Source organism: Pangasianodon hypophthalmus, chromosome 20, assembly GCF_027358585.1.
Source record: "Pangasianodon hypophthalmus isolate fPanHyp1 chromosome 20, fPanHyp1.pri, whole genome shotgun sequence".
Taxonomy (NCBI): Eukaryota; Metazoa; Chordata; class Actinopteri; order Siluriformes; family Pangasiidae; genus Pangasianodon; species Pangasianodon hypophthalmus.
This window is the reverse complement of record NC_069729.1, coordinates 1,876,153-1,887,522: the sequence shown is the minus strand read 5'-3', so window position 1 is coordinate 1,887,522 and position 11,370 is coordinate 1,876,153. Positions and strand designations below refer to the sequence as shown.

Below are 11,370 nucleotides of genomic sequence, written 5' to 3'. Positions count from 1 at the left end.
AAAAAAAAAAAAAAAAAAAGGAGGAGGAGGATGTTCTCGCTCCAGGAACTCTCTGACCACCTTCTGGTCAAAACCAGAACTATAAACTTGAACTGCAGGGTTAGTCGTCACGTAACGCTTTTGCCATCACGCCAGCTGACAGAGTGATCCTGTACAGAGCTTCCTGCAGCCGCTGCACAGTGTGTGTGTGTGTGTGTGTGTGTGTGTGTGTGTGCTCTGAAAAAAGCCCTTCCGCTCTCAAGGAGGAAATGCAGGAGGACATTAAACTCTTATCACATCGCTCTATGAGGGTGATAAGCTCTCAGTTTAGTGACCCCATGACCTCTGACCTGTGCTGTGACGTCAAAACAGTCATGTGATAAGGTGTGAGTGAGAGAGAGAGACAGAGAGACAGTGACAAACCCATCACACGTGCACACACACACACGTGCGCACACACACACACGTGCGCACACACACACACGTGCGCACACACACACACACGTGCGCACACACACGTGCGCACACACACGCGCGCGCAGACAAGGTGAGCCCTCTCTTTAGCGTATAATAAATGTGTTTGAGGGTTTTGGATGCTGACTGTGTGTCTCAGTCGGCTTGGGATGGAGGATGTGATGTTTAGTGATGTGTGTGTGTGTGTGTGTGTGTGTGTGTGTGTGTGTGTGGTGAGAGATGACGGTGTGTCACTCACAGTGGTTAGAGGAGTGTGTAATCAGTGCTTTAATAAAGAGAGAGAGAGAGAGAGAGAGAGAGACACACAGAGAGAGAGAAAGAGCTTCTTCTCTGTGGTTAAGCTCAGTGATGCTGTAAGAAACACCAGTCACACTACAAAAACTACCAATCACAGCGCGCGTGTGTGTGTGTGTGTGTGTGTGTGTGTGTGTGTGTGTGTGGGATTAGCACCATCTCTCTCTCTCTCTGGTTCAAATCTGTGCAGCACTCAAATCAACAGTTCAACAACAACAAGGTCAAAGCAATCTCACTCCAGGACACCACACACACACACACACACACACACACACACACACACACACACACACACACACACAGACACACACACAGACACACACACAGACACACAGAGGAACATGTTCTGATCGAAACCAATCTCCACCTTAGGTACTACAAATCTCCCCAAAATAACTGCTGAGACAGCGAGCGAGCGAGATAGAGAGAGAGAGAGAGCGAGAGAGAGCGAGAGAGAGCGAGAGAGAGAGAGAGAGAGAGAGAGAGAGAGAGAGAGAGATGGCTCTGGGGAAAAATGTTTCTGGGAAAGTCCCTCATTTTTAGATTAATATTAATTGTGCTATAAATGTACGAGTGTGAGTCAAATAAATACCTTTATTTTTGTTTATTTCTATTTCTGTCTGTTTATCAAGTGCATCATATTTCCACTTCTCATCTCTGTTTCACTCGGAGTGTTCAAGCGCTTGACGAGTGTCCGGGGGGGAAAAACAAAAAAAAAACCCGATTCTAATTCATGTTGCACTTTTAAGGTTGTGATCTGACTCAATCTCGTAAATATTGGCACATGTCGACGTGTCGGATATATAATCGTAGGAATCGAGATGATGTTTCATATTGACACATACCAGACTGATTCATTTCCTATCGTCAGATCGCACTACACAAACGCGTCATCGGCGTGTGGCGTTAACGGTTTGTCTTAACGCTCCACGTGTTGTTCACCAACATTTAATAAGTAAACTTTTAACACTATGAAAAACGCAACCTTTAGCTCGAAAATCAACCTGTCAAGGTTTTGTGTGTGTGTCTGTGTGCGCTTGTGTGTGTGTGTGTGTGTGTGTGTGTGTGTGTGTGTGTGTGTGTGTGCGTGTTTTGACCTTGCCCGAAGTGAAGACTGTAACGTATAGTGTTACTTCAGTACACACTCCTGGAAAAACCAGTTCAGCAGCAGGTTCAGACCTGTTTCACGTCACCAATCGGGAGATGTATAGGTTAACTAGCAGCGCTCGGATCGCCCCGAGGCTCGCAGGGGAAGTTTCACATTCCCCGAACATTCCCTCCACGTTATCTGATCCCTGTCCGCTCTTCTGCCTGAAGTCTGAACGCAGGAATTGCGATCAGGACTGTCGTCAGGTCGACTAGATCAAAAAGTGCTTTCCTTGCAGACTTTAAAATAATAGATAAAAAAAATAATAATAATAAAAATTTAATATAACTCGACTTCAAAATGATTTAAAGTCGCGTGATTAAGGATGAGACGAGCGCGGCGCAGAATGCTGGATTGTTATCGTTGCTATAGCAACAATTCGTTCACAGGGACGCGTACGGCTGCGCGCCGCTAATAATAAACAAATTTTCTTTTTAAATTGTGAAATTTTCTGTAAGGATAAATGTGTTTATTAAACTTTTATGGAAGGAGTCTCCAGTGTCAGCACTTTGTAACAGTCAGAGGTAAAGAGAGAGGGAAAAAAGAGAGAGGCTCACGAGGGAACGACTGTTTATAGCTGCTATAACGTAAGTGAAAACTTTCATGGATGTTCCACAGCATTAAAACTTAACTATAAAACTACTGAAGAACGAAAACTGCAGCAAGCATTTATGATGAAAAACAGATTTCAATGTGAGGCTTTTTTTAAACCTTTTTTTTTTTTTTTTTTTTTTTTTTACAATTTTTCCCACACTACTTGTACTAGTAAGATTTTTTTTTAAATTACCTGTTGCACCTTTAAGAGATAAGAACAGAACAGTAAGTGCTGATCGCGATATTTAACATGTATGATGTTTTTATTGTCTATTTCTGCTATGTCGAAGCTAAGTGTCAGTTTTCACGAGGTTTTTCGTAGGCAAAACGATTCCGTAATTCTGTTTACCATACAAGAGCTGCAGGAAAGTTTATTTTTCTACCTGAAATGTAAAATCAGCACAAGCCCGTACCTGCATGGCCACGTTTTCGCGGCGACACTGGCATCGCAGAACTGGTTTTAGATTGACTTTCGGATAATGAAATGGTTTTGTTGTGTTATTTCCCTGTGTCACGTCAAATCTCAACCCAGACATCAGAGCGAACATTTACAGTAGGATAAAACCTGTTTGTTCAGAAGACGTATGGCAGAGTAAAGTGTGTGAAATCACGTGCACGTGTGTGTGTGTGTGTAATTTAAGCTGTGTCTGACAGGTGTGTGTAAGATGTGTGAGGAAATGAAGTGCGAGTCCTCGGCATCTGACAGGAATGATGAGAGAAGTGCTGCACAGATATGAACCAGAGACAGAGACAGTGGTGGTGTTAATCCCACAGCGCGTGCGCGTACGCGCACACACACACACACACACACACACACACACACACACACACACACACACGGAATTCTGATGAGTGTCCCACTGCTGAGAAAAACAATTTCTGGGAAAGATTGATAACTGTTAATAATAATTCCTGCCAGCGATACTCATCACTTCAGATGTTGATGTGAGCAGGCTTCAGACTGACTGAGAGGCATCTGTGTGTGTGTGTGTGTGTGTGTGTGTGTGTGTGTGTGTGTGTGTCCTTCTGAGGAAGCAGCATCTGCTCTACTCACGTCTTCAGGAATCCAGTAGCTTCGGGCAAATGTTCCTCGCCCTATTTCTACATGTGGTGTCAAAGATTATTATTATTATTATTATTATTATTATTATTATGATGATGATGAAGATAAGAAATGAATCAGCGCCAGGGTGGTGTGATGAGTTTCCGTTACCACTGAAGGTAATTATTTGAATGAGCTGTTACTCCAGAAACGATAACGCATTAGAACGAGAGCATTAATATAAACCTGTGATGTGCAGCTGCACTACTGTCAGAGCTGCTGTTCTAGAAAATTAATCAACATCTGACAACCAATCACAGTCCAGAACTCAACAGCGCTACAGTATAGTACAGGATAAAACAATAACTAGCTATTGTAGTAGACGTATCTACGCGCCGTCACCTGCTACAGAAAGAACCTGATTGGTCGCTACTGCTGAGAGATCAGTGAGCCGTCTTTGAGGTGGGCGGGGCTACAGTGTAAGCGGGTGATATCAGTAATTCCAGGGAAAACACTGCTATCAGCCACCATGCTGCCAATAGACCCTCTTCAATCTCTTATAACTGGAATAAAAAAATGGCCAGGCAGATCGCCATATCAGTTCTGCGATCGAAAAGCAGTCCGTGTTGAGATAAGGCGGAGTGTGAGAGACGTCGGGGCTTGTACACGAACTGAACCGACTCTCAGGCTACAGTCAGGGAAAAAGAAGAAGAAGAAGACGGAAAAAAAAAAAAAAAGAAAAACATAGTAGGAGGAGGTTAGAAAAATGCCAGAAGAAAGAAAATAAACACAGGCAGCGCTGGAATTCGCTCCGGCTGTGTCGGATTAAACCCTGATCAAAGTCCGCAAATCTGAGGAGAACGCCGCTAATGAACTGCTTAATCGAGAGAGAGAGAGAGAGAGAGAGTGAGAGAGAGGAGAGAGAGAGATTTGCACCGTCATTAGAAGTGATTCAGCTTCCAACTTACTGAACGTAGTCACATCATCACATCACATGATATTCAGTGTGAACCGTCTGGGAGGAAGCAGCATGTTTCAGAAGCATGTTGGCCTTTTCCAGAAGAATTTGGATCCGTTTCACATAAAACATGGCGGACAGAGCTGTTACTCCAGGTCAACGCTCACTCACACACACACACACACACACACACACACACACACACACACACACACACACACACACACACACACACACACACGCTGGATTGAGACACGTGCCGTCCTCAGGCTCGCTCTGATTTCAGGCTTCAGGGAGGAAACGTTCGTGCGAGTAGCAGATGAGTGCCAGGTTTCCACTGTTTCAGATCCTTCGAGGCTCCTCACAGGCAGGAAGTGACCGATTTAATAACTTAATGTAGCAAGAGTAACAATATCTACGATGCTGCTTCATAATAAACACCGTTCCTGTACATCTCTCTCTGTTAAACATAATTTTAATAAAGTAGAACGTGTAAATGTTTTTTTTTTTTTGTAGGCCAAACTGCACTAAAAACTCCGGCAAGGTTTCCAAAAGTTTCTGTGACGCTGATTTGCTTCATACTCGTGTACACGTGTTCATACATGCCAATCTGTCGTAAATTACCAAACTCCATAAAAGTCAAAGCTCACAGAGAGTTGAAAAGGACAAAATGGTGACTAAAGGGTGAAAAAGCTCCTCATAAGCACGGCGTGCGCTAAATCTTCCAGTAACGCAGCTCAGCCACTGCAGTGAGTCAGCTACCGCACACACACACACTAACGCTTCCTCTTTTTATAGGACGCTGTTACTGTTGTCATAACTGAACATCTAGTCTTACGTCGTCAATCGTGTTTTCTTTCAGTTCATTAAGATGAAACGACTGTAATTACAGTAATCCGTGTACAAAATCGCAGCAGCTTAGTGGCGATGAAAAGATTCGAATCTAATCAGTTCAGGTTCACATTAGTGAGTCTCCTTATACGCAAATTCTCACAAACTCAGGAGCGAAAATAAGGATATGAATTAAGATTTGTCATGAACACAAACACCACGTTTTCTGTGTAAACGCTCGTAAACTATTTACGAATCAATTTGTTCGTACCGGAGGCAGGAAGCGAGGTCCGATGTAACAATGTTTAAACATCACATCGCGTGATGTTCGGTCCAAAAGTCGGAGTCTAACACCAAAATCACCAAAAACATTTAACATACGTCAAACAAGTGAGTGATTTTGTTCAGTTCGCGTACAAGGCAAAATCGTATGTGCGCACGTACACAACGCTTCTAATACGTTTCTGTTCGTAGCAGTTTGAGAAACTCGTGAAAGCGTGATTTTTCTGTATGTTTCTGAGAAACTCATGAAAGCGTGATTTTTCTGTATGTTTCTGAGAAACTCATGAAAGCGTGATTTTTCTGTATGTTTCTACGCCCCTGTGCGACTCGTTGCCGATGTGACGTTATTGCGACACCACGGCTGTCAGCCGTGATAAAATCTCCCAGTGGTGCAGAGCGATTACAAAACGAATGACTACAGAAGGCACACACACACACACACGCGTCATTTAGTGCATGCGATGAGCTAGCTCGTCTGGCCGCGTGTTACGCTACATCCTCGTCAGACGCTGAGTCAAACGCTGCAGCTGATGAGCGCTTAGGAGCTCTGTTATTACACAACACCTTCATTAACCGCCCCTGTGGAGATGAGGATCTGCCCCGCAGGAGCAGGCTCGGGTTAAACCACACCGCTAACTCATGTGAAACCTGAACTGGCCGTGTTTGGGGGATAAACAGCGTCCTGCGAGGGGGAAAACCGCTTCTGCTTGACGTTGGTCTGCTTGACGTGTGAAGTGTTTTGCAAAACAACAAAGAAGAAAATGAAGTTTCCATTCGCCTGTTTAAGGTGAAAGGAAAGTAAAACGTGATTCCGTTAACTACTGAACGATCTTCTGAATTCGGTACTAAACGTGCGGCAATATTCGTGTTTTTTTTTTTTTTTTTTACAGAATCATGACAAGCGACTGATTTTTAATTACAATTATCAGAGTGTTTCAGTCAAATGATGTGTTTTTGTGGATTTCTGGCTTCGCCGCGCAACTAGAGGTGAAAGACGGCTAAACTTCACCCAGTTCGGAAGAAAACATCGTTATAGAGCTAATGGAGTTATTATGAAAACAGGAAAACTATTACTTACTTAAATTAAAAAGACAAAAAAAGATCTACCTACATTAAAAAAAAAAACTCGTAACTCTCATGAACTGAGATGTAGCACTACGCAACGTTTTAATGCTGAGGATAGAGAGAGAATTTTTTAAATGTTAGCTAGCTAGCACTGACATCAGAATAATGGGCGGGGTTTAGCACCAAACTCGCGGCATGTGACCGAATATGGAACAATTCCTTCAACATTTTCGACGGATTATTAAAAAGATGACGTGTAAGAGAGAAGGAACGTCGATCCAGGAACGTGCCGCGTACTTGAAGAAATCATTTTCACATTTTCAGAAAGGGAAATGTGACTCCGTGTGCTGAAACGCGACGACACGGCGTGACTCTGCCAGATTTTCTCTTTCCTCCTGACCCGGGATGACGGCCAAATGCCTGCTGAAACACACTCGCTCCACAAAAACACACACGATCCTGTGGTTCTGTACAAACAGCGTGACGGGGAGCAAAGTGCAGAGAGAGCGGGACGTGCTACAGGGGCCAGGACACGCTGTCAACATCCAGCTCAGAGGAGGCACAAGAGCCAATCGTGCGGCTGTGTCGCAACGCTGGGGTGGGGGCGGGGACGAGAACGGGAAACAGAGCGCAGATCTTCCTCATAATCGACACTTCGGGGCTTCTTAACGTGTCAGTACGTGTTATTACACACGCACAAGCGTCTGTGGTGTAAAGAGGAAAATGTTCCTGTCGATCCTGTATAGAGGTTTGATGCGTAACGAACAGTAACAATGCCAATAATAACACAACAAAAACTCAAAGCACAAAGACTCGGAGTCTCGGCGAATGAAAACGCTACACGATTACACAGAAAACACTTCACAGGCGTTACGACGTGACGTACCGACGTGAAAAGTGTCTCAGGGTCAAAGTTCACCTCCAACCAGAAACGTATTTAGAGAATCCTGTGTTAGCTGGTTCCGTATTTTTTTTTATCATTTTATTGTTTTCGTTATTGCTAGCGCAGTTACGATATCGTTTAATGGGAGACAAAAAATTATAATAATAATAATAATAATAATAATAATAATTCTACGAGTCTGAACGTTCGTGGTGAGAGGAGGAGGAGGTGAGAGACACCGACAGACTAGAAGGACTAAAAGGACTAAAGCGCCGCTGCATCAGCCTCTTCAGGTAGAGATGAGCAAGCGGCATTGTGGGCCGTTGCAATTTCATGTGAAAACAAGACGTTTACGAATTAAATCTCGAGGATCACGTGTTAATAATCAAAACTGATACGCAAGTTGCTCAGGGTGGATTTTTTTTTCTTTAAGAAGTTACATATAGGTCATAGTGAAGAACTTGAAATTGGAAATCCTTTTTTTTCCTCTTTCAGGTAACAGAACAGACTGAAACGTAGCTCATGTAGCTCCAAATCCAGGGGTGATCAGTCTTATCCGGAAAGCGCCGGTGTGTGTGTGCGGGTCTTCATTCCAGCCAAGCAGAAGCCACACCTGAGTCTCCTGAAAGCCAAGCTCAACTGATTAAACAGGTGGACTCAGGTGTGGAATGAAAACCTGCGTGCACACACACACACACACACACACACACACACACACCAGCCCTTTCCGGATAAGATCGGACACCCCTGACCAAAACCTTTTGTTGCTGAATAATGCACTCCAGACAGCCATAACGCCACGTCCCAAAGCTGCAGAAAACACCTCCTGACTCATCAGAACATCAGTCAGATGATTTCCTCAAACATCTCAGAGCACCGAGAGATCTTCTCCCAGATTCTGTCTCAGAGGGTTTGCAGTGTAATGATGAAGCTCCAGGCTGAGTGAGGTGGAAGAGGAGATGAAGGTCTGGAGAGTGTGGAGAGTGTGTGTGGAGAGAGTGTGGAGTGTGTGTGTGTGTATGTAGAGTATGTGTGTGTGTGGAGTGTGTGTGTGTGTGTGTAGAGTGTGTATGGAATGTGTGTGTAGAGTGTGTGTGTGTGTGTGTGTAGAGTGTATGGAGAGTGTATGGAGAGTGTGTGTAGAGTGTGTGTAGAGTGTGTGTGTGGAGAGTGTGGAGTGTGTGTGTGTGTGTGTGTGTGTGTGTGTACGTAGAGTATGTGTGTGTGTGTAGAGTGTGTATGGAGAGTGTGTATGTAATGTGTGTGTGTGTATGTAGAGTGTGTGTATGTAGTGTATGTAGAGTGTGTGTGTATGTAGGGTGTGTGTAGAGTGTATGGAGAGTGTGTATGTAGTGTGTGTGTGTGTGTGTATGTAATGTGTTTGTAGAGTGTGTGTGTATGTAGTGTGTGTGTGTGTGTAGTGTGTGTGTGTATGTAGAGTGTATGTAGTGTGTGTGTGGAGTGTATGGAGAGTGTATGTAGTGTGTGTAGAGTGTGTGTGTATGTAGTGTGTGTGTAGAGTGTGTGTATGTAGTGTGTGTGTATATGTAGTGTGTGTGTATATGTAGTGTGTGTGGAGTGTGTATGTAGTGTGTGTATGTAGTGTGTGTGTGTGTGTATGTAGTGTGTGTGTGTGTGGAGTGTGTATGTAGTGTGTGTATGTAGTGTGTGTGTATGTAGTGTGTGTGTGTGTGTGTATGTAGTGTGTGTGTGTGTGTATGTAGTGTGTGTGTGTGTATGTAGAGTGTGTGTGTATGTAGTGTGTGTGTGTGTATGTAGTGTGTGTGTGTGTATGTAGAGTGTGTGTGTATGTAGTGTGTGTGTGTGTGTGGAGTGTGTATGTAGTGTGTGTAGAGTGTGTGTGTATGTAGAGTGTGTGTGTATGTAGAGTGTGTGTGTATGTAGAGTGTGTGTGTGTGTGTATGTGTGTGTGTATGTAGAGTGTGTGTGTGTGTGTAGAGTGTGTGTGTGTGTGTATGTAGAGTGTGTGTGTGTGTGTAGAGTGTGTGTGTGTGTGTAGTGTGTGTGTGTATGTAGAGTGTATGTAGTGTGTGTGTGGAGTGTATGGAGAGTGTATGTAGTGTGTGTAGAGTGTGTGTGTATGTAGTGTGTGTGTAGAGTGTGTGTGTATGTAGTGTGTGTGTATATGTAGTGTGTGTGGAGTGTGTATGTAGTGTGTGTATGTAGTGTGTGTGTGTGTGTATGTAGTGTGTGTGTGTGTGGAGTGTGTATGTAGTGTGTGTATGTAGTGTGTGTGTATGTAGTGTGTGTGTGTGTGTATGTAGTGTGTGTGTGTGTGTGGAGTGTGTATGTAGTGTGTGTATGTAGTGTGTGTGTATGTAGTGTGTGTGTGTATGTGTATGTAGTGTGTGTGTGTGTATGTAGTGTGTGTGTGTGTATGTAGAGTGTGTGTGTATATGTAGTGTGTGTGTGTGTATGTAGAGTGTGTGTGTATGTAGTGTGTGTGTGTGTGGAGTGTGTATGTAGTGTGTGTAGAGTGTGTGTGTATGTAGAGTGTGTGTGTATGTAGAGTGTGTGTGTATGTGTGTGTAGAGTGTGTGTGTGTGTGTATGTAGAGTGTGTGTGTGTGTGTAGAGTGTGTGTGTGTGTGTGTATGTAGAGTGTGTGTGTGTGTGTAGAGTGTGTGTGTGTGTGTGTATGTAGAGTGTGTGTGTGTGTGTGTAGAGTGTGTGTATGTAGTGTGTGTGTATGTAGAGTGTGTGTGTGTATGTAGTGTGTGTGTATGTAGATGACTCACCGAGCAGAAGCAGTTTGACCTCCTTGGCTGCTTTCTCTCCGTCCTCGCGCAGGGTCCGGTCTATGTCCCGGGAGTGCTCCCTCGCCGCCTTATCCTCCTGACTCACCGTGCAGCCCATCGGAGAGGCTCAGCGACTCTTTCCACAGCTTTAACACACAACACCACCAACACCACCTTCACCACCACCTTCCACTCACTGCTGCTCCTGCTCCTGCTCCCAGACTCTACCGCACTTCCCTCTTCCGAGAAAAACAGTTAGCTAGCTCTAGCTCTTCACTGACGAGACCTGAGCTCGCGCGACGTCAAATCAAAACAAAACAGCAGGTTTCTTTTGTGTTTGTTTTGTTTGTTTGTTTGTTTGTTTAAGGATCCCAAACTAAACACAAGACCCGAGCTGAGAGGTCGGACATGACGCGGGTGGGAAACACTCCAGCATTACAAAGAGAGAGAGAGAGAGAGAGAGAGAGAGAGAGAGAGGAAAAAAGTTCGGACGGATTTTTTCACGCAACTTTCTCCAGCGAGAAGCTGAAATATTATAAAAACAAGCAGAAGCCCCGTGTGAGCGCCGCTCGGTGTTTTCTTCCTCTCGCTCGGTTTCAGGTGGAAAAGAAAACCGTTAAAACAGAAAAAGCCGTTATTTACGTTGGTCAGTTAGCCGTCGCGCGCCGCTCTGATTTGTTTCAAAGCCTTCTATCAAACCGCCACACCCGAGCCGAGCTGCTCCCAACTTCCCTACTGCCACCACAGTCACGCCGCACGCCCCGCCCCTCGCCCCATCGCCCCGCCCCCGCCTCAAATACACAGCCCCGCCCAACACGCCCCTCCCCTCCGCGCCGCCTGGCATCATGGGAGGTGTAGTCTTCTTAACGGGCGCCATTTTTAAAACACGATAACAACCGGAATTCACGTGAATAGACTCTTTTAACATTTAAATTAATTTACTTTAAACAACGAAATATTGTTTTATTTTACTTTTATAGTATTTTTATTCTATTTTTACGCACCATATATCAATAATAATGTTATTAATATATACCATATATATTAATAATAATGTTATTAA

General features: G+C 44.2%; 1 protein-coding gene across 1 annotated transcript in view; it reads right to left on the bottom strand.

The window, feature by feature from the left end:
• gnai2a (guanine nucleotide binding protein (G protein), alpha inhibiting activity polypeptide 2a) overlaps positions 1-11,058 on the bottom strand; it is a 51,314-nt gene extending 40,256 nt beyond the window's left edge. The window contains exon 1 of the mRNA XM_034313997.2: positions 10,308-11,058. Within this exon, the coding sequence (XP_034169888.1) occupies positions 10,308-10,425 (118 nt within the window). The 5' untranslated portion in view covers positions 10,426-11,058. The remainder of the gene's footprint in view (positions 1-10,307) is intronic.
• Between the last annotated feature and the right edge of the window lie 312 nt (positions 11,059-11,370).